The 27772-nt window shown below is 39.5% G+C and overlaps 1 protein-coding gene across 14 annotated transcripts in view; it reads left to right on the forward strand.

Annotated features, from left to right (window-relative positions):
• Positions 1–1906: 1906 nt before the first annotated feature.
• The window catches only part of CDC42BPA (CDC42 binding protein kinase alpha), a 288893-nt gene continuing 263027 nt past the window's right edge, over positions 1907–27772 (forward strand). For all 14 annotated transcript variants that reach the window (XM_073216736.1, XM_073216729.1, XM_037013633.2 and 11 more), the window contains exon 1: positions 1907–2084. In XM_073216736.1, the coding sequence (XP_073072837.1) occupies positions 1907–2084 (178 nt within the window). The remainder of the gene's footprint in view (positions 2085–27772) is intronic.

Consider the following 27772-nt stretch of genomic DNA (forward strand, 5'->3'; position numbering starts at 1 on the left):
TGCGTGCGTCTGTGTGCGCGTATGTGCTGAGGAGCAGCACGATTGGTGACTGGTGAACTGTCCTGACTCCCGGCAGGATGAAACCCCGGTCGGTGGGAACCTTGCCTGTGTAATAGGCAGCAGCTTGACTACTCATGAGGAGAAAACGTTGTGCTCTGCGTAGGGAAACTTAGGAACGGACATGGAGAAGTGCTGTCCGTGCACACACACTCATGACTTGGATGGCAGCGAACACAAGTCTATCATTGTATTTATCATGGGAAGTGATACAAAAAGTGGTGTAATTCGACACCCGGGAAATTACTGCCGAATTTGGGGGGGCGGGTGGTGAGAGGTAAGGGGCGGTGAGCCCCGCACGCTTTCACAGACCTGTGGGAAGCTTAAAGCCGCCTGCTTTACGGGCCCCGCCATACCTGGGCCAAGCAGGTGGTGCCTGCGAGGACGAGAGGGAAGCCCGAGCCGCGACCGGCCGGAGCAGCGTCGGAGCACCGGGACCCGCGGCTTCGGCTCCGCCCCCGCGCCGCGGCCTCCCGGCCCCAGGTTCCCCGCGCTCCCCGCCGCCGCTACACCCTCGCTCGCGGCCCGCCTGCGCTTCTCGGGCCCGGCTCGGCTCGCGAGGCCGCAGGACCCGGGGGCTCGGCCGGGCTGCGCGGCGGGCGCGTAGGGCGCGTAGGGGCGGGCGCGGCGAGGCCGGCGCCATATTGGATCGTTCTGGGCAGCGAGCCCGCGCCCGCGCGGAGGGCCGCGAGCCGCGCGGAGCCCAGGGCGCGAGCGCAGAGCGGGAGGCGGGGCGGCGAGGGAGGAAGGGAGGGGCCGTCCGCGGCTGCCGCAGCCTCTGGTCTCCTCACCGGCGCGCCGACCCCTCCTCCTGCGCCGCGGCCGCCTCCCTCCTCGCCGGGGAAAGATGCCCTTAGCGCAGGGCTGGGGATACTGGGGAGAAGGAGCCGCCCGCGCCGCCGCTCGTGTCCTCTGAGTCTCGGAGAGCAGCCCGCGCCAGGGCGTCGGGAGCGCGGGCGGGTGGCCTTGGCGCGGGTGAGGGGAGAGCGGGCCTCGGCGCGGCGCGGCCCAGCGGCGCACGGCGACCACCGACATGCAGCGGGCTCGGTTGGCCGAGTAGCCGCCGCTGCCGATCCCGGGCCGGGGCCGCCGCCGTCGTTTCTTGTTTGGCCGGCTGCCGCCAGGCCCCTGGAGACGAGGGGAGAAGATGAGTCTCCACTGGAATCCGCTGGAAACGGGACCGACTGCAGAGCCTTAGAAACGAGGACCGCGGGCGGAGAAGGAGCCGCCTCGGGCCGCATTCGGGGCCGTTGGGGCCTCGCGCCTTCCGCCGCCGGAGGCCGCCGCTAGTGCGGAATCCGAGGGGCGGTGGGCAGGGTTTGCGGCAGGATTCCTGCTTTTCCCTCCCCCGATAAACGTCCTGGTTTTTTCCTCCCTTTTTCATTTTCCTTCTTCCTGGGAAGAGAATTGCTGATGCAGATCGGACTTAAATCATTAATGGTGCAACCGGATTCGTTTCAGGATTATGTTGCACGAGTTGAATTTTGAATTAAGGCGAGGAGTTTGTTTTTCTTTTAAATAAGTGTTGACCCTTTGGCTCGCTGTCCTTTTAATTATTATTTTATTTAAATATACGACTTAATTGTATTATTCTTTTTAAGATGTATTAAAAATATTTTATGGTAACTTTCCCTCAAAATATATGTATATGTGCGAAATTGAAGACGCTTCAGTTAAGTGAGGTAACCGGTGTGCTGGATGTTTAATTCGGCGCCGGCATCGCATGACAGCTGTTTGAATAACAAGTGGTTTATTTTTAAAACCACACCTCTTAAAATTTAGGTTCAAATAATCAAAGTAAAAAGCGTAATAATAGTTTAAAGGAAAGTCGGCGGAAATTGAAGCAAACATGTCAGGGGAAGTGCGTTTGAGGCAGTTGGAGCAGTTCATTCTGGACGGGCCGGCTCAGACCAATGGGCAGTGCTTCAGCGTGGAAACCTTACTGGACATACTTATCTGCCTTTATGATGAATGCAGTAATTCTCCATTGAGAAGAGAGAAGAACATTCTTGAATACCTGGAATGGGGTAAGTTTGTGTTTTAAGAACAAACAAACTGGGCTTTGCGGTTTAATTGCTATAGTTACTAGTAAACGCTCTTCAATTAACGAGTAAATAAATATATAAATACATATAAAATTTACTTTATGTATTTAAATACATACTGTGTGGCGAATATATTAAAAAATATATTCAATCAAAGAATAGACACCAATCATATCTAAGCTTTTTTTCCTAGTTTTTGGTAAATACTTTCCCCAGGAGTACAAACGTGCTCAGTTGTTGCCTTGATTTAATGTGGAATTTGTAAGGAAAAAACTATGTGTGTAAGTCAGCAGTAAGAGATTGTGAATAGTTCTCTGATGGGCAAAAGTGAATTATTGCTCCCAGTTGCCTAATTCCTGGTGGTATAACACATTCAATTGAAAGGTATTTATTAGTGGAAATGTTCCCTTCCCGGCTTTGGAAATCACTCTTGAAGTGGGAGGAGATTAAGTATCTTCAGTCAACAGGAACTTGAGTGTAATGATCCGTGGGTTTTATTTCATCTCCATATAGAACAAGCAAAGGAAACTGCTCAACATGGACTTTCCAAAAATCGCATGTTTGTAAGATAGCGAGCGTGACATTAGTAGTTAGAAAATTTTGTGATAGTTGGTGGAGCCTGGGAGCAGCCCCAGCCCGAGAGTTAGATTTACTCTGAATTTAATTCAGATTAAATTTTTGTCTTCATTCTTCTGAATGTATATGTGATTTAGATTTTTGTCAGATTTTTGTCTTCATTCTCCTAAATGTATATGTGATTTAGAAGACCTGCTGTAGTGGAATAGATCAGTGGTGAGAGCAAGCACTCCATGTGCCCTTCAAGCTTGAAGGCTTGACTAAGTCGTGCTTCCCATACGTTTGTACATCTAGCAGTTACGTGTTGGAAGCGGGCACATCATCACCCCGACCTATTGGTTCCGTGGCTTTGGAAGGATAGAAGCCAGAGAAGTGTTTTGTACCTTGGGAATACTAATAATTTTGGTTTGCTGGGAAGTTCTAATACAAAAATGCCCTTGTTTCCAAGCAAAGCTTTATATTCCCGAAGTAGAAATCAGTCGGTGATTATTTTGGTTTTTTTTGGACCTGAAATTTATTAAAATTCAGTTTTCCAGGTAAATCACTCATTCGAGATTGCCTACACACAATTTCATCCAATTTGCCAGTATTAGAAGTGTTGTATTAACTTGATGTGGCAAGGTTTTTAATACACATACATGTGTGTATAAATGTGAGTAGGATGATTTTTACAGACTTCAGACTCACCCTGGGAATGTAAATTCTAAACCATCTTTTAACTGACTTCTCTCTCAAGATTGAGACAGTTTTGACTTTGGTACTGGTTGTGTGAGTATATGTCTTTTATTATGTGTAGAAATAAAGCGCATGTCTTACATCCTGTGTTTCAAAAATTTAGAAATCGTTTAGTGTTTTTTTTATGGGACGATTTAGTTTAGAAGAGGTTTGGTGCTTTTAGAATTAGCGTTACAGTTCTGAATTATGGTTCTGTAGTGACACTTCATGATTGTGATTGTCATTTAATATCCTTTTTCATTTACAAATGATGGGGGAACTCTTTGTATATACCAGTAGTAGATACAATTTAAAAATTATGTAAAGGAGAAAAACATATCCTCAACTGCCTTTTGGTTAAAAAGAGTCTGCATAGTAGTTTTATGTTATGAGATATTTTGCTGTATTATCATAATAATTTATGCATATTTCCACTAAATATGTTTCCTTGGACTTTGTTTTTTGTATTTATTAAAAAAAATCTTTGCTTTTACATATTTAATTTAAGCCAAATCAAAAGTCAAATAGGTATTTGGACAGATATGTATTTTCTTTTTATTTATATAAAATAATTTCAAACAGGACTTTTCATAATACAAAATAAACTTTTAGTACTATCTTCCATATATTGTCTTTTTAAAAGTCTGACATGATGTAACAAAAACATACAGTCTTTTTACTAAATTCCTGTTGTGTTTCTCAGTGCTAGAGAAAAAGAGACCAGAATTTTGGGGGGATTATTTTGTGTACTTATTTTTATGCTCATAATAGACTACATTTAAAAATGAAGTCAGTCAAGATTCTGTAGGCAGTTAAGGTCCATTTCACTTTATCGTGGTACAGTTAGTGTTTTGTTCATTGTAGAACCATGACAATAAGAAAACTGACAGTTCAAAGTCAGATATGTTTTTTTTTTTTTTTGACAGCATTCTTTGCTCTTGGTGCTGATGGTTTAAGGGAGGAAATAAGTAGAGCTCTAGAGGAAGAGGAGGGGATTAAGCCAAAGGGCAATGGAGCAAGGGGATAAGAGTGCCTTAAGAGCATAGGTCACTTTCAAATACAATATGTATTTTCCAATAATACCAAATAAGATTTGAAAGATTTTGTTTTGTCTCCTTTGTTTTTTTTAATTTGTTGAAATGATTTTGGTTTCATTTATTTGATTATAAAAGAATAGCTTTGCTGTCAGTATATAACACTATGAAAAGTTACAGTAGAGTTGTAGAAGTAATAACATTTACATTATAACACATTTGCTAGAAATGAATAAATGAGTACATTATTAATAGAATTGGCTTTCCTCAACTTTGAAATGGGAAATTGGAGTTTTAGGGAATTCTCTATCAATATACTAAAACAATAGATTTACGATAATATCACTCAATACAAAAGAAACATGCAAGGCTATTGGTATGTGGATAACTTTTTTGATGCTTCTTGAATCTTGGATTTTGTAACATTTCATTTAAATTGTCCTTAATTTTATACCTTATTCAGTATATATACATACATACATCTGAATGATTAATAAACTTATTACTACAACATATCAGCAGTTACTGGTTTAAACTTATTTCATTAGAGTAGTTTTAAAGCTTATTTGCATTATTTAGTGTGTGGTTCAATTAAGTGAGGTGGTGGTGGTTAGAAGGGTCTAAATCTTTTTTAGGATACTTGTTTTTCACTTCTTCTGTTCCTCATTGTTAGCTTTTGCTTAGTAGAATGTATTCATCATTTAAATTATCAAAATGTTCATTTAATACAGATGATTAAGTTTAATTAAGTCCTCAATTAGGATGATCATAAATGCCATCCAAAGTGTAGGTTGGGCACTTGTTTTCATTAACCTAGTAGTATATTCTATTCTAAGAACGATAGTGAATAAGTACAATTATTTGGTCTCACACAATATTGGCACATGGTAAAAGTATGTTCAACAAGTGGTGGCTATTATTTTTTCACTTCTCTCCTATTTCTCTTTTTTTAAAAGAATAAATTGCTTGTGAGTGAGAACAGGGATGTCAGGATTAACAGTAAGAATTTTAGAAATATCCTGAAATTTTCTGAAATATCCCATGATTCTTGGGACTTGATCAGTATTATATAGTAAGCCCAGGCTGTTTTAGGGTAAAAGGCTTAACTGGATACAAATTAATATTTTATTGGACTACTCTTCAATGGCAATGAAAAATTTTCTTCCCAAATCTTTTCTCCTTTGATATACTTACTGCCAGTATGTTGTTTTTCTAGCTCATTATTTTTCATCCTATTGGTTTTGATAGGTTTTAAAATCAGTTTACCAAGTCCAAAGAGCATTTAAAAATTATACTCGAACAGAAAGAAGATAACAAGTACATCATGTGCAGAATAATAAGTATGGTTATACAAAAATCTTGTTTTCTTGTATTTCTTGCTGTAGATTGGGATCAAGAAGTTTGAAACTCCAGTGTAGATGAAGCTAAAATATGTTCACTGTTTAACAGAAAAAGATAATAGACATAGTTCCTCTTTTCCAAAAACATGATAAAATTAGGGATGGACTGAAAAATTTAATGAAGAGAGGGAGTTTAGGTCAGGCCAAGATACTTGGAAGTACAGGAGAATGGGAGAGAGGAAAGAGACAGCATGAATACCCTGTTTTCCTGTGTTGCTAGGTTGGTCAGTCCTGTGAATGATTGGGTATTTTTAATTTGGAAGAACTTAGCTGACAGAGGAATTAATTTCGTTCCTTTGTATTGTCTTTGATGGCTCATTTCTTTTTCCTTTGTCATTTTTTTCTTTTCTGACTTTGGGCTCCTGGATGCTGACTTCCATTCTCAGATGTACAAACTTTTTGAATATAAGGGGTAACCATATGACCTATAGACACTGGTATTAGTTTCTGGTTATGTTTTCCCACTACTCCAGATGAATTCTAGAATAGATGTAGGTTAGTATTTGCTAGTTCCCTAAATTTTCTTGTCCCCTGTATCCCTTGTTACTCAAGAAATGCCAGTGAGAATGACTTCCAAGTTTTCAGTAGCTAAGACCAAGAATTGCTTAGTTGCTTTTTCTGTATCTCAATGAGTCATGTTCTTCCCATAATGATTTTTGGTTTTGAATGACCCACACCATAGTATAGGTTATCCCAGACATGTGAATGCCTGTCTTTTGGTGTCACTGCATATAAAACTCCTTTCCAGATCTAGGGTATTTCCTTTTCTTCCCCATTGATGCTGATCAGATGCCAGAACTGCTCTTCCAAGCAAGGTACTCCACACTCCTCTCTCCAGTGTCCACTTCTTTTTCCAGTAGTAGGTGGGGAATGCCTAGTCCTCTTGGCTAATGCCTCTGCCCCCATTCTAGTGATTCTTTATCTGCTTCTACAAGGGAGCAGCACTTTGGCCCTCATGAGGCATGAAGACTGGTTCTCCACTTTCCAGTCTTGCTGTTTGCCCCCTCATTCTTCCTCACCTGAACTGTTTGCTTCTATTTTGGATTAGGCCTTTACTCTAGTGCCCTCATAGTTTCAAAATGTGTTCAGGAAATCCATGGATATTAATAGGTACTTTGGGTGGGTGAGGGAGGTTTAGATGACAATAAATTTGGAAACTATTTTAAACAAAATTAAACGTTAAAAATACTGCAGGTTATCCTGGAATGTAAGTGTGTGTGTGATTGTAGAATCCTCTTTTTGTCGAGTATCTCTGAAAGATGGATGGCAACCAGTGTTCCATGGAATACTCTCTGGGAAATGCAGTATGAGGTCAAAGTGTTCCTTGTATCAGGGTTAGGAAGAGACAATTTTGAGGAAAACTTTGGGATACTGGGTAGTTTGAGAAAGAATCCAAATCTGAGTAAGTAGTATTTTACTTAGTGGTTATGGACTTTTAATTGTCTTCTGTATAATAGTCATGTGAACTAAAAGATAAACTTAATCATGGCGGAGTAGTGTAAGAGTGATGTTGGTGAGCAATACATCTAGAGAAAGCACTCTATGAAGTGGTGTGAAATTATATATAGTAATGAATCAGTGCTGTCAGACCCTGAAGTCCTTGAAGTTACTGAGAGGTTTCTATGACTTTTGCTCTAATTAAACTTGCATTTCAAGTAGAGACATTCATAATAAGTACAGAAGTTCTAACTTTATCTTTTACGTCTTCAGCTACTACTATAACTGTAACATATTGCAAAACTATTATCTATCTGGAATAATTTTATTACTTTGTGATATTTAAAAGGAGAATTTGGATTTATTCAATTTTAGAATCCATTACAGTGTTAGTATTGTTTTCTGAGGTTACAACATTTTAGCTAAGCTGTTGGTTTCAGACTTTTGGACTATTGTGGGAACTTTTATTATTTATAACATTATTTATGTAAAGCTATGGGTTTGAAGCCATAGCACCTATTTACAGTTGACCCTTGAACAACTTTGGTGTTAGTGGTGCTGACCCCCTGCAGTTGAAAATCCATGTATAACTTAATTTTGCAGAAACTATTTGTAGCCTGCTGTTGACTGGAAGACTTACCAATAACATATTAACACATGTTTTGTGTGTCATATGTATTTATACTGTATTCTTACAATAATGTTAGTTAGAGAAAAAAATGCTATTTCAAATTGTCACAAATCTCCAAAATTTCTTCCAATATATTTATTGAAAAAAAATTAGGTATAAATAGACCTGGGCAGTTCAAACCCATGTTATTCAAGGATCAATTGGATATGTAGTGTAAAGAAACCAGGAAATGCAATACTTATATTAATCAGAAAACAGTATATATACAGTAGTCCCTCTTTATCTGTGGTTTTGATTGCCACAGTTTCACTTACCTGAGGTCAGCTGAGATCTGGAAGCAGATGATCCTCTTCCTGACTTATCTTCAGGTCAGAAGGTCAGTCAGTAAGTAGCCTCATGCTGTGTCACAATGCGTGCATTACTCACCTCATTTCATCTCATCATGTCCACATTTTATTATCACATAATCACAGGAAGGGTGAATACAGTACAGTACGATACTTTGAGAGAGACCCCATGGTCACATGTTTTTTTGCAGTATGTTGCTATAATTGTTCTACTTTATTGTCAGTTATTGTTGTTACACTCTTACTGTGCCTAATTTATGAATTAAACTTTATCATAGGTATTTATACATAGGAAAAAGCATAAATTTAATGTTCAGTACTATCTGAGGTTTCAGGTGTGAAAATTAATAAAGGGAAACCTTACTAAGTGGAATTGGGAGGCTAGAAGGAGTGACATTCCTTTCCTTTGTTGGACTTGCCTATGGTTTTGTGAAACTTGCATGTCCCAAATTGCAATTTTCTGGCATTCCCAAATAAACCCACTTTTGTTGGTAAGATAACTTTTATTTTCCACTGGGGGTCTTGGAACGTATCCCTGTGGGTCATATGGGGGACCACTGTAATTGTTGCTGTTAGCACTATGTGAGCAATTATAACTTTGTTATTACCATAAACTTCTATTCTGTGTATTAGGGTGGTAGATAATAATACTAGTGGATAATTGAAATTGATTGTTTCAAGACAAATAGCTTAGGGGGATAATTAATTAGTCTTTTTTGTCTTCTGATATACATTTATTTTTCTCTAAAATTCTTCCCCATCAACCCTATTCCTTTCACCCTTAATCTAATTACACTTGAAAATACTATTTATGTGAATATGTGTGAATTAGTTCAGTCCTGTGCAATCATTTAACTTTTGGTTTTGTTTCAGATTGCTTAAACATCACTGTAGGTTTAATGGAAAAGAAAGCCTATTTAGTTTGCTCTATTCATAGAGATAAAGCTTAATTAAATTTACTTAGAGTTTCCATGGTGAAGATCTACAAGTGGAATACCTCAACCTGAAATACTCCTGGTCCTGAACCAATATATTAGTAAAGAATAGGGGCTTTGGGTTCAGATTGACTCCTTTGACTATTGGCTGGGTGATTTAAGCAAGTTACTTAACCTCTCTAAGTCTGTTCTATCATCTGTAAAAAAAATGGACATAAAAGTAATAGTTTGTTTTTTAAAAGTTTGAAAGTTGGTTTAGGATTTTTCCTTTTCTGGCCATCTGTAGTTGTATTTTTTCAGCTTTTTTCAATTCTCTCTTTTTTTTTGAGAGGGCATCTCTCATATTTATTGATCAAATGGTTGTTAACAACAATAAAATTCTGTATAGGGGACTCAATGCTCAATGCACAATCATTAATCCACCCCAAGCCTAATTCTCGTCAGTCTCCAATCTTCTGAAGCATAACGAACAAGTTCTTACATGGTGAACAAGTTCTTACATAGTGAATAAGTTCTTACATGGTGAACAGTACAAGGGCATTCATCACAGAAACTTTCGGTTTTGATCACGCATTATGAACTATAAACAATCAGGTCAAATATGAATATTCATTTGATTTTTATACTTGATTTATATGTGGATCCCACATTTCTCCCTTTATTATTATTATTATTTTTATTTTTAATAAAATGCTGAAGTGGTAGGTAGATGCAAGATAAAGTTAGAAAACATAGTTTAGTGTTGTGAGAGAGCAATTGTAGATGATCAGGTGTGTGCCTGTAGACTATGTGCTAATCCGAGCTAGACAAGGGCAATAAAACATCCACGGATGCAGAAGCTTTCTCTCAAAACAGGGGGGGGTGAGGTTCTAAGCTTCACCACTGTTGTTCCCCTATTTCTCACCTGATGGCCCCCCTGCGACTGTGCCTGTCTTAGGTTGTTCCTCCCTTGAGGAATCTTACCCATCTCTGGCTAAACAGTCATCTTCCGGGGCCATACAGGGAAATGTAAAGTTGGTAAGTGAGAGAGAAGCCATATTGTTTGAAAAGGTTAGCTTTTTACTTCTTTGCAGATTTATGCCCTGTGGCTTCTATGCCCAGCACTTGTCTCGAGGTATCTTTACCACCTGGAGGAATTATGATGCTTGGTAAATTCGATATGAGGCACGAATTCTATTTAAGGGTTGTAATTAGGAAGGAAGAAGAAAAGCTATAGAGGTAGCATATGAAAGAAAACATGGGAGAATTGATTATTTCTTTGACATATCTTCTTGTAGAGTACCTTAAGCATGTATAGGTTTTAAACTACTAACTTGCGCACACATATTAACATAATAGGAATACGGTGACATAAACTAAGCAAATCTATAATTACCAGCCATCTCCAGTGAAGACAAGAAAACCAGTTAGGCATCCTAGGCATTTGTGAAAATTTGTCTATGATATGATGGATATTGTCCAACTGTACTTGAACAGTCTGAGAGAAATCAGACAAATTAAAGCAACCCATTTCTGGGATCTGTTCACATCCCATATGTTCTTTTAACTGTAGATAGTCTATAGTCGTAAGATTTTGGAGCGCTACAACTTGCACCCCTCCCAACTCCTGACTGAGTTCCAACAGTACAGATCCAGTCAAATTCGTTGTCTCACTGCATGCACATGCCAGCCTAAACATCTCCCTCCTCATTCCAGTGGCAAGTCCAGGAAACGGTGGGATGGACACGGCCACAACCGCAGCATCGCCCGGATCCCTGTGGAGGCTTTTTGATGATCATCCCCTGGCACGAGTCCTCCAGAGAGTGCTGATGCCGGAAGCTCCTCCTCATATCGTATCTTAGTTCATTTTCTGGGTAGCCAAGCTAGGCCTTGATCTTCTGCATAGAAACAAACAGACCCTTTGCCCACACTTTGACATGCCCTCTATACCACTGTGTAGAACTCATTGGAGGTCAGCACACAGGAGCTGCTTTTTTTTTTTTTTATTAAGAGAAAGGCATATTATCAGAAAAGAGAACCTCCATAGCTGATCATCTGACACCCTTTAAGTGATCAACATTAAGGATATTTAAAGCATGTGTTAATCTTTGATTTATCAATAGTTTTATCCTATCAAGGAGTAATCCCCCTTTTCTTTCTTTCTTTCTTTTTTTTTTTAATCTTTAATCTACACTTACATGAAGAATACTATGTTTACTATGCTCTCCCCTATATCAGGTCCCCCCTGAAAACCACATTACGGTTACTGTCCGTCAGCATAGCAAAATGTTGTAGAATCACTACTTGTCCTCTCTGTGTTGCACAGCCCTCCCTCCCCTTTCTCCCTCCACCCCATGCATGCTAATCTTAAATGCCCCCCTTTTTCTTCCCCCCCCTTATCCCTCCCGGCCCACCCTTCCTCCCCAGTTCCTTTCCCTTTGGTACCTGTTAGTCCATTTTTGGGTTCTGTAATTCCACTGCTGTTTTGTTCCTTCAGTTTTTCCTTTGTTCTTATACTCCTCAGATGAGTGAAATCATTTGGTATTTCTCTTTCACCGCTTGGCTTATTTCACTGAGCATAATACCCTCCAGGTCCATCCATGTTGCTGCAAATGGTAGGATTTGCCCTCTTCTTATGGCTGAGTAGTATTCCATTGTGTATATGTACCACATCTTCTTTATCCATTCATCTACTGATGGACATTTAGGTTGTTTCCAATTTTTGACTATTGTAAATAGTGCTGCGATAAACATAGGGGTGCATCTGTCTTTCTCAAACTTGATTGCTGCATTCTTAGGGTAAATTCCTAGGAGTGGAATTCCTGGGTCAAATGGTAGGTCTGTTTTGAGCATTTTGATGAACCTCCATACTGCTTTCCACAATGGTTGAACTAATTTACATTCCCACCAGCAGTGTAGGAGGGTTTCCCTTTCTCCACAGCCTCACCAACATTTGTTGTTGTTTGTCTTTTGGATGGCAGCCATCCTTACTGGTGTGAGGTGATACCTCATTGTAGTTTTGATTTGCATTTCTCTGATAATTAGCGATGTGGAGCATCTTTTCATGTGTCTGTTGGCCATCTGTATTTCTTTTTTAGAGAACTGTCTGTTCAGTTCCTCTGCCCATTTTTTAATTGGGTTATTTGTTTTTTGTTTGTTGAGGCGTGTGAGCTCTTTATATATTCTGGACGTCAAGCCTTTATCGGATCTGTCATTTTCAAATATATTCTCCCATACTGTAGGGTTCCTTTTTGTTCTATTGATGGTGTCCTTCGCTGTACAGAAGCTTTTCAGCTTAACGTAGTCCCACTTGCTCATTTTTGCTGTTGTTTTCCTTGCCCAGGGAGATATGTTCAAGAAGAGGTCACTCATGTTTATGTCTAAGAGGTTTTTGCCTATGTTTTTTTCCAAGAGTTTAATGGTTTCATGACTTACATTCAGGCCTTTGATCCATTTTGAGTTTACCTTTGTATATGGGGTTAGACAATGGTCCAGTTTCATTCTCCTACATGTAGCTGTCCAGTTTTGCCAGCACCATCTGTTGAAGAGACTGTCATTTTGCCATTGTATGTCCATGGCTCCTTTATCAAATATTAATTGACCATATATGTTTGGGTTAATTTCTGGAGTCTCTAATCTGTTCCACTGGTCTGTGGCTCTGTTCTTGTGCCAGTACCAAATTGTCTTGATTACTATGGCTTTGTAGTAGAGCTTGAAGTTGGGGAGTGAGATCCCCCCTACTTTATTCTCCTTTCTCAGGATTGCTTTGGCTATTCAGGTCTTTGGTGTTTCCATATGAATTTTTGAATTATTTGTTCCAATTCATTGAAGAATGTTGCTGATAATTTGATAGAGATTGCATCAAATCTGTATATTGCTTTGGGCAGAATGGCCATTTTGACAATATTGATTCTTCCTAGCCACAAGCATGGGATGAGTTTATATTTGTTAGTGTCACCTTTAATTTTTCTTAACAGTGACTTGTAGTTTTCAGAGTATAAGTCTTTCACTTCTTTGGTTAGGTTTATTCCTAGGTATTTTATTCTTTTTGATTCAATGGTGAATGGAATTGTTTTCCTGATTTCTCTTTCTATTGGTTCATTTTTAGTGTATAGGAAAGCTACAGACTTCTGTGTGTTCATTTTGTATCCTGCAACTTTGCTGTATTGTGATATCAGTTCTAGTAGTTTTGGAGTGGAGTCTTTAGGGTTTTTTATGTACAGTATCATATCATGTGCAAATAGTGACAGTTTAACTTCTTCTTTACCAATCTGGATTCCTTGTATTTCTTTGTTTTGTCTGATTGCCATGGCCAGGACCTCCAGTACTATGTTAAATAACAGTGGGGAGAGTGGGCATCCCTGTCTGGTTCCCGATCTCAGAGGAAATGCTTTCAGCTTTTCGCTGTTCAGTATAATGCTGGCTGTGGGTTTATCATATATGGCCTTTATTATGTTGAGGTACTTGCCCTCTATTCCCATTCTGCTGAGAGTTTTATCATGAACGGATGTTGAATTTTGTCAAATGCTTTTTCAGCATCTATGGAGATGATCATGTGGTTTTTGTGTTTCTTTTTGTTGATGTGGTGGATGATGTTGATGGATTTTCGAATGTTGTACCATCCTTGCATCCCTGGGATGAATCCCACTTGGTCATGGTGTATGATCCTTTTGATGTATTTTTGAATTCTGTTTGCTAATATTTTACTGAGTATTTTTGCATCTACATTCATCAGGGATATTGGTCTATAATTTTCTTTTTTGGTGGGGTCTTTGCCTGGTTTTGGTATTAGGGTGATGTTGGCTTCATAGAATGAGTTTGGGAGTATTCCCTCCTCTTCTATTTTGTGGAACACTTTAAGGAGAATGGGTATTATGTCTTCTCTGTGTGTCTGATAAAATTCCGAGGTAAATCCGTCTGGCCCCAGGGTTTTGTTCTTGGGTAGTTTTTTGATTACCGTTTCAATTTCTTTGCTCGTAATTGGTTTGTTTAACCTTTGTGTTTCTTCCTCGGTCAGTCTTGGAAGGTTGTATTTTTCTAGGAAGTTGTCCATTTCTTCTAGGTTTTCCAGCTTGTTGTCATATAGGTTTTCATAGTAGTCTTTAATAATTCTTTATATTTCTGAGGAGTCTGTTGTGATTATACTGTTCTCATTTCTGATGCTGTTGATTTGTGTTGATTCTCTTTGTCTCCTAATAAGTTTGGCTAGAGGCTTATCTGTTTTGTTTATTTTCTCAAAGAACCAGCTCTTGGTTTCATTGATTTTTGCTATTGTTTTATTCTTCTCAATTTTGTTTATTTCTTCTCTGATCTTTATTATGTCCCTCCTTCTGCTGACTTTAGGCCTCATTTGTTCTTCTTTTTCCAGTTTTGATCATTGTGATGTTAGACTATTCATTTGGGATTGTTCTTCCTTCTTCAAGTGTGCCTGGATCGCTATATACTTTCCTCTTAAGACTGCTTTCACTGCATCCCACAGAAGTTGGGGCTTTGTGTTGTTGTTGTCATTTGTTTCTATATATTCCTTGATCTCTATTTTGATTTGTTCATTGATCCATTGAATATTTAGAAGCATGTTGTTAAGCCTCCATGTGTTTGTGAGCCTTTTTGTTTTCTTTGTAGAATTTATTTCTAGTTTTAGACCTTTGTTGTCTGAAAATTGTTTGGTAGAATTTCAATATTTTGGAATTTACTGAGGCTCTTTTTGTGAGCTAGTATGTGGTCTATTCTGGAGAATGTTCAATGTGCACTTGGGAATAATGTATATCCTGTTGCTTTTGGATGTAGAGTTCTATAGACGTCTATTAGGTCCATTTGTTCTAGTGTGTTGTTCAGTGCCTGTGTGTCCTTATTTATTTTCTGCTCAGTGGATCTATCCTTTGGGGTGAGTGGTGTGTTGAAGTCTCCTAAAATGAATGCATTGCAGTCTATTTCCCTCTTTAGTTCTGTTAGCATTTGTTTCACAAATGCTGGTGCTCCTGTGTTGGGTGCATATATATTTAGAGTGGTTATATCCTCTTGTTGGACTGAGCCCTTTATCATTATGTAGTGTCCTTTATCTCTTGTTACTTTCTTTGTTTTGAAGTCTATTTTGTCTGATATTAGTAGTGCAACCCCTGCTTTCTTTTCTCTGTTGTTTGCCTGAAATATGTTTTTCCATCCCTGGACTTTTAGTCTGTGCCTGTCTTTGGGCTTGAGGTGAGTTTCTTGTAAGCAGCATATAGATGGGTCTTGCTTTTTTATCCATTCTATTACTCTGTCTTTTGATTGGTGCATTAAGTCCATTTACATTTAGGGTGACTATTGAGAGATATGTATTTATTGCCATTGCAGGCTTTAGATTCGTGGTTACCAAAGGTTCAAGGTTAGCTTCTTTAGTATTTTACTGCCTAACTTAGCTCGCTTATTGAGCTGTTATATACACTGTCTGGAGATTCTTTTCTTCTCTCCCTTCTTATTCATCCTCCTCCATTCTTCATATGTTGGGTGTTTTGTTCTGTGCTCTTTTTAGGAGTGCTCCCATCTAGAGCAGTCCCTGTAAGATGCCCTGTAGAGGTGGTTTGTGGGAAGCAAATTCCCTCAGCTTTTACTTGTCTGGGAATTGTTTAATCCCGCCATCATATTTAAATGATAGTCTTGCTGGATACAGTATCCTTGGTTCAAGGCCCTTCTGTTTCATTGCATTATATGTATCATGCCATTGTCTTCTGGCCTATAGGGTTTCTGTTGAGAAGTCTGATGTTAGCCTGATGGGTTTTCCTTTATAGGTGACCTTTTTCTCTCTAGCTGCCTTTAAAACTCTTTCCTTGTCCTTGATCCTTGCCATTTTAATTACTATGTGTCTTGGTGTTGTCCTCCTTGTATCCTTTCTGTTGGGGGTTCTGTGTATTTCCGTGGTCCGTTCGATTATTTCCTCCCCCAGTTTGGGGAAGTTTTCAGCAATTATTTCTTCAAAGAGACTTTCTATCCCTTTTCCTCTCTCTTCTTCTTCTGGTACCCCTATAATAGAAATATTATTCCCTTTGGATTGGTCACATAGTTCTCTTAGTGTTGTTTCGTTCCTGGAGATCCTTTTATCTCTCTCTCTTTCAGCTTCTATACATTCCTGTTCTCTGGTTTCTGTTCCTTCAATGGCCTCTTGCATCTTATCCATTCTGCTTATAAATCCTTCCTGGATTTGTTTCATTTCTGTGATCTCCTTCCTGACATCTGTGATTTCCCTCCAGACTTCATCCCATTGCTCTTGCATTTTTCTCTGCATCTCATCCCATTGCTCTTGTATTTCTCTCTGCATCTCTGTCAGCATGTTCATGATTCTTATTTTGAATTCTTTTTCAGGAGGACTGGTTAGGTCTGTCTCCTTCTCAGGTGTTGTCTGTGTGATCTTTGTCTGCCTGTAGTTTTGCCTTTTCATGGTGATAGAGATAGTTTGCAGAGCTGGTACGAGTGACAGCTGTAAGAGCTTTCCTTCTTGTTGGTTTGTTGCCTTCCTCTCCTGGAATAATAGCGACCTCTAGTGGGTTATGCTTGGCAGCTGTGTGCAGACAGGGCTTTAGCTAGTTGCCTGGTTGGTTTGGAGTTTATCTCCGCTCTTGCTGTGGGCGTGGCCTGGCTTGTGCTGCTCCTCCAAAATGGTGGAGCCTCGTTTGAGGGGGAGCGGCTGGGAGGCTATTTATCTCCATAAGGGGCCCCTGTGCTCCCTGTTGCCTAGGGGGTTAGAGTGCCCAGAGATCCCCAGATTCCCTGCCTCTGGGCTAAGTGTCCTGTCCTGTCCCTTTAAGACTTCCAAAAAGCACTCTCCAAACCAAAACAACAACAGCAACAACGAAAGAGAGAAAAAAAAAATTAAATAAATAATTAAAAAAAATAAAGGGAAAAATGCGCGATTTTCTTTGTCCTCAGGCGCCGGTCTCACGTACCTGCTCACCGGTCTTCCTGCCCTGTTTCCCTAGTATTGGGGTCCCTGTCCCTTTAAGGCTTCGAAAAAGCCCTCGCCAGAAAAAAAAGGGAAAAATGCGCGATTTTCTTTGTCCTCAGGCGCCAGTCTCAGGCACCCACTCACCAGTCTTGCTGCCCTGTTTCCCTAGTATTGGGATCCCTGTCCCTTTAAGGCTTCCAAAAAGCACTTGCCAAGAAAAAAGGGAAAAACACGCGATTTTCTTTGTCCTGAGGCGCTGGTCTCAGGCACCCACTCACTGGTCTTGCTGCCCTGTTTCCCTAGTATTGGGATCCCTGTCCCTTTAAGGCTTCCAAAAAGCACTTGCCAAGAAAAAAGGGAAAAACGCACAATTTTCTTTGTCCTCAGGCGCCGGTCTCAGGCACCCGTTCACCGGTCTTTCTGCCGTATTTCCCTAGTATTGGGGTCCCTATCCCTTTAAGGCTTCCAAAAAGCACTTGCCAAAAAAAAAAAAAAAAACTGCTCCCGTTTCTTTGTTCTCCGGTGTCAGCCTCAGGCACCCGCTCACTGGTCCTGCCGCCCTGTTTCCCTAGTATTCAGGACCCCACGCATGCACTGTGTCTGCGCTCTGGTCCGGAATTCTGGGGCTGGGTGTTCAGCAATCCTGGGCTCTCCCTCCCTGCTGACTCCTCTCCACCTGCCACGGGCTAGGGGGAGGGGTGCTCGGGTCCCACAGGGCCGGGGCTTGTATCTTACCCCCTTCGCGAGGCGCTGGGTTCTTGCAGGTGTGGATGTGGTCTGGATGTTGTCCTGTGTCCTCTGGTCTCTATTTTAGGAAGAGTTGTCTTTGTTATATTTTCATAGATATATGTGGTTTTGGGAGGAGATTTCCGCTGCTCTACTCATGCTGCCATCCTGGCTCTGCCCTCCAACTTTGAAACTCTTTTTATGAGGAACAGCTGATAGAGTTTGGGAAATGCTGGTGCACCAAGAATCCATAGGCATCATCAGAGCCTTTAAACTTGTTATGTGATAGAAAGTGGTTACAAAGTTCTTCTGTCACACTGTGTTTTGAATATTGTCGTAGTTTACATCATATTCCAAAGGCAGAGGCTTAAATGACTTGCCTTTATTTTTTCCATGTTTAACATTTTTTAACACTTCCATTAGTAATTAGTAATTGCAACCACATAGGTCTACAAAAAGCAAAGATCTGTGTTCTTGTTTCCACCTGTCTGCCCCTGAAATGAGATCCAAATTCCATCCATCTAGTCCTGAAGTAATAACTGGCCCCCAAAAAAAACCACGTAAAGGGACTCCATAAAAAGTCGTAATGAAGGGTGGTCAGGATCTGGGGCTCTGCTTTTCTTAGAGATGGCCAGGTTATTCCACACAAATTATTTCCTCTGTGAGTCCCACATTCTCCTTTCATTTGGGAGGAGATCATTCCGGACTTACTGTGGATCATCAATTGAGAATAAAATCCAGAAAATCTCCACCTTTGTTTCAGACTGGTGTGAAAAACCCCATTTTTGCATAAGTCAAAATATTTAGGCACACCTTAGTTAAAACTGCAACTCTTGCCCTGCTCCTGAGCAGCTGTATGTAGCTAGAGGAAAAAATCACAATCATACTGGCTGATTAAATTCATCACCGCACATTTCCTATCAATACAGCATTCCTGACAATCCCAGTACAGTCTCTTAGGATGGCCATTCTCCCACCCTCCAAAATTACTATTTCATATTTGCAGAAAGGACTTAGCATCACAGGCCTAAGGCTGTTGTTCTTGGAATCATCACCTAAAACCAGTCTGGCAATATTTATGAGGTTAGTGTGGAGCTTTGCATTGGGTATATATGTGTTTACAGACAAAGAGCAGTAAGACTTGATACATGTCTTTGAGTTTATATTTATACGTGCATTTCCTGGTTTACGAAGGTGCTTCTGCTATACCTCTTAGCCATTGCAGTGGTGCAAAATTTGGGAGAGTGTCTGTCATGGCTGTGAGATGGAATAAAGCTAGTTAGATTTTACGAGGGTTTTGTGAAAGCAATGTGGTTGTCCTGCTACAGCAGGAATTCCTTAAATGTCTGGTTTCTTGGGAGTGGCTATTGCCCAAGTCGACTAGATATTATTAAAAGCATTTACTTAGAAGTATTCTGTCCTGAGATTTAAAAAATACTTGTTTGAAAAGATTAGGCAAAGCCTGCAGTGAAAAAATCAATTTTGAAATTATCTTGCTAGCTAACTATGGCCTTGCCCTGATCAAAAATTATAACTCAGAAACATTTAAAAAAAAGACTAAAAGTTCAAGTATGTGTTAAAGCTGACATATTTATGTGATATCATAAAGCTTCTACATACTTCATACTTTTAAAGATTTTCCTAGAGTTTTTGGTTAAAAGCAAAATATTTTCAAGTCTAGTGTGAATTCCATTTCTGCCTTTTTGCTGCATGCCTTTGTAATGTGTCACTGCATTTCTGACTGATGCATGCTAAGCTGACAGTTATTTGCAGGACTCCCTACCTGTGTTAACATTGCTTGAGGTTGTGACTAGGTGTGATCACATTTGTTTCTTTTGTCTATGTTTCTGTGGTAATCCTGATTAAGTATAGTGGCTCTTGGGTTATCCTAATTTTACTCAACCTCTTTGTTCATCTGGCCCAGTTGATTCGTCTGTATCAAACATACCTAGATGGATTACATTCTTGAATCTTATTGACCTTATTAATCATGCTCTTGTTTGTCCATGAAATGCTAAGTAATCTGTAACGTCATTATTACATATGCCTCTAACCTGAGAAAGTTAATCCTACACATCCAGGGCCTTTGTTTAATAGAAGGACTTTTAAAAAACACAACATGATCCTTTGATCATGTCAGCATCCTACCAAGACTGCCAATAGCTCTCAGGATGACATTTAAATGGTTTGGCAGGGCATAACAATTTTTTTAATTAATTTATTTTGTTGTCATTAATCTGCAATTACATAAAGAACATTATGTTTACTAGGGTCCCCCCTTCACCAAATCCCCCCCACATACCCCATTACAGTACTGTCCATCAACGTGGTAAGATGCTGTAGAATCACTACTTGTCTTCTCTGTGTTGCACAGCCCTCCCCCCCACATTATACATGCTAATCGTAATGCCCCCTTTCTTTTTCCCCACCCTTATCCCTCCTTTCCCTCCCTTTCTCCCCAGTCCCTTTCCCTTTGGTAACTGTTAGTCCATTCTTAGATTCTATGATTCTGCTGCTGTTTTGTTCCTTCAGTCTTTCTTTGTTCCTATAGTCTTTGGGTTTGAGGTGAGTCTCTTGTAAGCAGCATAGAGATGGGTCTTGCTTTTTTATCCATTCTATTATTCTGTGTCTTTTGATTGGTACATTCAATCCATTTACATTTAGGGTGATTATTGAAAGATATGTACTTATTGCCATTGCAGGCTTTAGATTCGTGGTTGCCAAAGGTTCAAGGTTAGCTTCTTTAGTATCTTACTGCCTAACTTAACTCACTTATTGAGCTATTTTAAACACTGTCTGGTCATTCTTTATTTTTCTCCCTTCTTATTCCTCCTCCTCCATTCTTCATATGTTGGTTGTTTTATTCTGTGTTCTTTTGTGCTTCCTTTAACTGCTTTTGTGGGTAGTTGATTTTAGTTTTTGCCTTTAGTTAGTATTTGGTTGGTCTGCTTTCTTTGCTGTGAGTTTATTTTCTCTGGTGACATCTATTTAGTCTTAGGAGTGCTCTCATCTAGAGCAGTCACTCTAACATACCCTGTAGAGGTGGTTTGTGGGAGGCAAATTCCCTCAACTTTTGCTTGTCTGGGAATTGTTTAATCCCTCCTTCATATTTAAATGATAATGGTGCTGGATACAGTATTCTTGGTTCAAGGCTGTTCTGTTTCATTACATTAAATATATCATGCCATTCTCTTCTGGCCTGTAAGGTTTCTGTTGAGAAGTCTGATGATAGCCTGATGGGTTTTCCTTTGTAGGTGACCTTTTTCCTCTCTCTAGCTGCCTTTAAAACTCTGTCCTTGTCCTTGACCTTTGCCATTTTAATTATTATGTGTCTTGGTGTTGTCCTTCCTGGGTCCTTTCTGTTGGGAGTTCTGTACACTTCCATGGTCTGATTGATTATTTCTTCCTCCAGTTTGGGGAAGTTTTCAGCAATTATTTCTTCAAATAACCTTTCTATCCCTTTCTCTCTTCTTCTTCTGGTACCCCTATAATGCGGATATTGTTCCTTTTGGATTGGTCACACAGTTCTCTTAATATTGTTTCATTCCTGGAGATCCTTTTCTCTCTCTCTGCATCAGCTTCTATGCGTTCCTGTTCTCTGGTTTCTATTCCATCAATGACCTCTTGCATCTTATCCATTCTCCTTATAAATCCTTCCAGAGTTTGTTTCACTTCTGTAATCTCGCTCTGGATGTCTGTAATCTTGCTCCGGACTTCATCCCTTAGCTCTTGCATATTTCTCTGCAGCTCCATCAGCATGGTTATGAGCTTTATTTTTAATTTTTTTTCAGGAAGACTGGTTAGGTCTATCTCCTTCTCAGGGTTTGCCTCTGTGATCTTGGTCTGTATCAATTTCTTCTGCCTTTTCATGGCAATAGATATATTTGTGGGGAGCTGGCGCGTGCGTTGGGTAAGAGAAAGTCCCTTCTTGCCAGTTTGTGGCCTTCCTCTCCTGGGAGAACAGCAGCCTCTAGCGGCTTGTGCTGGGCAGCTGTGTGCAGACGGGGCTTCTGATCTTGCCCGGCCACTGTGGAGTTTATTTAGCTCTGCAGTTGCTGTGGGCATGGCCTGCCTCAGGCTGCTTCTCCAATATGGCGGAGTTGCGTTGGAGGGGGAACAGGCGGGAGGCTGTTTATCGCGGTGAGGGGCCTCCATGCTGCTCTGCAGGGGTTCAGGTGCCCTGAGTTCCCCTGGATTCCCTGCTGCTAGGGTAGGTGTCCCGGGGCAGTTCCGTCCAGCTGTGGGGTCCCTGTCCCAGTAAGACTTTCAAAAAGCACTCGCTTTTCTTTGTCCTGGGTGCGCCGGCTGTGGGGACCCGCTCACAGGTCTTACTGTCCTGTTTTCCTAGTTCCAGCACCCCACACATGCACTGTGTGTCTGTGCTCTGGTGCGGATGGCTAGGGCTGGATGTTTAGCAGTCCTAGGCTCCCTCTCCCTCCCCACTCTGACTCCTCTCCTCCCACCGGGAGCCGGGGTGAGGTGCGCTCAGGTCCCGCTGGGCTGTGACTTGTATTTTACCCCCTTTGCAAGGCGCTGGGTTCTCGCAGGTGTGGATGTAGTCTGGCTGTTGACCTGTGTCTTCTGGTCTCTCTTTTAGGAAGAGTTGTATTTGTTGTATTTTCAAAAATTTATGTGGTTTTGGGAGGAGATTTCCGCTGCTCTAGTCACTCTGCCATCTTGGTTCTCTCTCCCATAACAGAATTTGTAATGATATAGTCTCTGTTTTCCTAAACTGTTTCTTTACTTAAAAGAAAATACTTAATGCCTCAACACCCAAAAAACAAATAACCCCATCAAAAAATGGCCAGAGGACCTGAACAGACACTTCTCCAAAGAAGAAATACAGATGGCCAACAGGCACATGAAAAGGTGCTCAACATTGCCTCTCATCAGGGAAATACAAATTAAAACCACAGTGAGATGTCATCTCACACCACTTAGAATGGCCATTGTCCAAAAGACAAGAAATAACAAATGCTGGTGAGGATGTAGAGAAATAGGAACCCTCCTACACTGTTGGTGGGACTGCAAATTGGGGCAACTGCTGTGGAAAGCAGTATGGAAATTCCTCAAAAAACTAAAAATAGAAATACCATTTGACCCAGGAATTCCACTCCTAGGTATTTACCGGAAGAAAACAAAATCCCTGATTCAAAAACATACATGCACCCTTATGTTTATTGCCACACTGTTTGCAATAGCCAAGATAGGGAAGCAACCTAAGTGTCCATCAATAGATGAATGGATAAAGAAGATGTGGGTCATATACACAATGGAATGTTGTTCAGCCATAAAAAGGAAAGAACTCCTGCCATTTGCAACAACATGGATGGATCTAGAGGGTATCATGTTTAGTGAAACAAGCCAGGTGGGGAAAGACAAGTACCAAATGATTTCACTCATCTGTGGAGTATAACAATAAAGCAAAAACAGAAGGAACAAAACAGCATTAGACTCATAGACACTAAGAAGTGACTAATGGTTACCAAGGGAAAGGGTAGTGGCTGGGGGGAGGGGAGGGGAACTGTTGAACCACTGTGTACAGACGATAAAATTAAAAAATCATAATAATTAAAAAACTTGAAGCAATCTCAAACTTACAGAAAAATTACATTTTCCTCTCTGAGCCATTTAGGAGTAAATTGCCTGCTTGATGCTTATCATCCCGAAATATATTCATGTGTATTTTTCACACTCTTTTGTATAACCACAATGCAACTATTAAAATCAGGAAATGAACACTGATGCATTACTATCATCCCAATCCTTAGACCTCATTTATATTCTGTCGGTTGTACTGATAACATCTTTCTAGCAGAAGGATTCAGTTCATAATCACATGCTGCATGTAGATGTCATGCCTTCTAGTGTCATTTCAGTTTGGACTAGGTCTTTAGATTTTCCTCAGCTTTGATACTTTTGAAGATTGTTAGCCCATTAGTTTACCCTAGTGGGTATTTGTAGTAACCCTAAGTTTGGGTTTGTTTCCTCATAATAATAACATCTTTGGCCAGAATAACCCCTTAAGGGATGCTGTGCATCCCTTTTATGAGGATAGCCTTCATCCAGCTCAGCCTGGTCCACATGACTTCTTTCCCCCATGCCTAGTTTGATCTAATATGTGTGTGTGTGTGTGTGTGTGTGTGTGTGTGTGTATATGCGCCAATATATAATTTTGTGTATATTTATTTCCCACTCTTAGCTTTAAAATTCACTCTTTTGTTCTACGTCGTGTGAGTTTTGACAAATGTTAACCACTGCTATAGTCAAGACACAAGGCAGTTCCATCATTCTCCAGGTTCTCTTGTGCTGCCCTATGGTACCAGACTAACTGTGCATTTCAGCTGTAATCAAGTGTTGACTCTTCTACTAATTAAGACACACCTTTTCATGTATTGGTTAATTTGTTTGGAAACTTGGCTTCTGTATCCTCCCCACCCCCCACCCCAGTCTAGTGAAGAGCAGGCATTGGCATGGGAAGGGACAGTTTTTTCATGCGGATGATGTACTTACTGGGGTCTGATGTTTTTCTTAAACTTTTAGTGACAGTTTAATCTGTGTTTATGAAAAACTGGTACAAATTAAAACTTCAAAAATAGTTTTAGTTTTTGCACAATTAAAAACTCCCAATTCTTTAACTCCTTTCATTGATTTTATTTTCAAACTCTTTTCTAAGTCCTGTAACTAAGGAGCTCAAAATGATACAGTAAATGGGAGATTTAGAATTCATCAGTATATTCTTTGAGCAGGTCAGTTTTTTTTTTTCTTTAGTGATTTATAAACAGTATCTATCTTAGAAAGGTTGTTTAATACTGAAAAGCTATGTAGGGTAAATTCTATATAGTTATATTAGACAGATCCTTCTAAAGTAACACAAGGCACACACTGCTCAATGTTTGTGAAATTGAACACACAACAAAAGAACTCTAACAGTAATAGAGACAAAATCACAGAAATGATGTAAATGATTGATATGATTATCACTTTGATGCACTAGTAAGCTACCAGGTACTGTGAGAGATGTCAGAACATTTATCTCAAGTACACAATTGCTGGGTAACTTTCACCAGCCCTCAACTGTCCTCGAACCTTCTGAAATCCAAGTTGGTGCTTGTAAATGCAAATAAATGCCTCAGTTTAAATGAGATTCTTCTTGTAATGAATTTCAGCTTATCACAGAGAAAATCTTGTTGAAATATAAATAATTGAACTATCTTTTTCGTTTATGTTTTATAGCAGGGTTAAAAGAAGCTTGTTTCAGGGAGTTGCTGAGCAATAGGACTAAGTAGGTAGCTGGTGAGCTTCCTAACTATTCCTGGGTCAGGTTTTCAGATGATGAATTCATTGTTTAATTGAACATTAGGATACATATCAAAAAACACCACAGAACAAATTATTATTGCTGTGGTCAATATTAGCATCCCTCCAAAATCCATGTGTCAAAATCTTAAATGGTATTAGAAGGTGGGCCTTTGGGAGGTAATTAGATCATAAAGGTGGGACCCTCATGAATGGGATTAGTGCTCTTCTGAAAGAGACTCCAGAGACCTTTCAGCCCTTTCACTATGTGATAACATAGCAGGAAGGTGCCAGCTAGCAACAAAGACGCCCTCACTAGAATGCAAACATTCTGGCATCTTGATCTTGGACTTTAGTCTCCAAACTTGTGAGAAATAAATTTCTGTTGTTTATATGCCACCCAATCTGTGGTATTTTATTATAGCAGCCCAAGGACTAAAACGATTGCACAATACTTTATTTCCATGCATTAGAGATTACTCTGACTGCTTTGTAGGCTACTTCTGTTGTTCAAGGTAATTTTGATTGTTTTCCAGATTGTTGGTTACATATTTTTTTGGTGATTGTATACTTGAAAACTTCTGTACTTATACTTGCATTTCACCTAATTGGGAGAAAGAAAACATTAAAAACTGTAAAGCCATAGATAAAATATTTACATCTTCAATCAGTGATCATTTTTTCTTTTTCAGATTTATGCCTTTATTTAGGATTAAAAGAATTTAAAGTAGATACTAACCAGAGTACCTAGGTAGCAATATCCATAGGTTAAAATAGTTACTTAAGGTTAGGATGAAATATTTATGATAGTTTAGTATAGTTTGTTTTCATTTAAGTATGTTACTAAAAAGTACTTCAACCATCCCATTTAAAGAAGTAAAAGGAAATAATGTAATACAACTAGTATTTGGAAATGATAAAGGAATTTTTTCCCAGTAGTAGTAATATTTTCTTTGCAACAGTGTCTAATTTACATATCAATTCTAAAATCTACAAAGATGACCTTTGTAAGAGTATATAGTTTTGAAATTGAAATTATTTAGATTTTAAAAGGCCCTAATTAGTTAGTGTTGATTAACTGAGAGAGTGTAAATAGCTTAGTATTAGGATTCTGTTTAGGAAGAGGGAATGGATTCTGGGTATACCACAGTCTTCAGGACAGTTGGCATTTTGGTTTACAATTTATTCATAACATTTTCTTTAGGATTTATTAGTGCTAAGTTTTATGGTTTCTTTGCCTTTTCCTTGACCATCTCTAAGTAATGACTTCTCTAATATGTGGTTTTAATTTAAGGATTATGAGCCATTGTTACTGTCTGAATGTGTGTGGATTATAGACATGTATAATTAAATTTTAATTAAAAAATTGCAAACAGTCATTAAAATGATACTTTTCTCAGTCATTCTGTCTTTGGTAGGCTTCTCCCCCACCAAATTTGTTTATGGTGCTTATAAAATTTGTTTATGGTGCTTATAAAATTTGTTTATGGTGCTCATTTGGTAACCAGTATGAATTTTCTTGGGTTATTAATTCTCTTTTTATGTATGTCACACCAAGGGTTATTTCTCATTTTATCTCTAACACAAAGTATATTTTTATTGTTACTGATATCTGCAGAAGATATGGTTAGAGGGTCTGTTTAAAGTTAATTCAGTAAATATTGTGACAGTAAATGTAATATATATAATGGAGTATGAGAACAAAAAGATGAACAACATTTGTTCCTGCCCTCAAGGAATCAGACAGAATGTAAATGTATTAAAGTAGGCGTAAGTGAGAGATCCGGAGTGGGGAGTGGGAAAGGGTCAGTCATGGAGGTGATTTGAGATGACCTATAAGAAGATAGTGTTTTGTGAATTAGAGATAGGACACTTCCATTGTTGATGGAAGGAAGGAATAGGGGAATATAGAGTGTGGAGGAGGCAGGAAAGCTCAAAGGCATGTGCTTGGAGCAGAGTCAGGAAATAGTGGGAAATGCAGTTGCAGTGGTGGGTTGGGGCTTTTGTAGAAGGCTTACTACATAATTTAAATTTGGCTCTGTGGAGAGCAGGAAACCATTGAATATGTATTTGTTTTAAAAGCAAGGAGATTTGGAAATTGCTTTTTACTAAAATATAAGTAACCTTTAGATTTGTAGTCTTTTATTATGACAGCATGTTTTTGGAGTACCTGAATTCATTTTTTTTTTTTTTTTTGGTTTTTTGTTTTTGTTTTAATTTTTTTAAATTTAAATTTTAAAAATTTTGCTATCATTAATATACAATTACATGAGCAACATTGTGGTTACTAGATTCCCCCCATTATCAAGTCCCTACCACATACCCCATGACAGTCACTGTCCGTCAGCATAGTAAGATGCTATAGAATCACTACTTGTCTTCTCTTTGTTATACTGCCTTCCCCATGCTCCCCCTACATTATTTGTGCTAATCTAATGCCCCCTTTTTGCCTTATCCCTCCCTTTCCCATCCATCCTCCCCAGTCCCTTTCCCTTTGGTAACTGTTGGTCCATTCTTGGGTTCTGTGAGTCTGCTGCTGTATTGTTCCTTCAGTTTTTTCTTTTTTCTTATACTCCACAGATCAGTGAAATCATTCCTGAATTCATTTTAACAAATATTTATTGCATACCTCCTATGTGGTCGGTACCAGTTTCAGGACCAAGACAGACAGTGC

Source organism: Manis javanica, chromosome 11 (assembly GCF_040802235.1).
Source record: "Manis javanica isolate MJ-LG chromosome 11, MJ_LKY, whole genome shotgun sequence".
Taxonomy (NCBI): domain Eukaryota; kingdom Metazoa; phylum Chordata; class Mammalia; order Pholidota; family Manidae; genus Manis; species Manis javanica.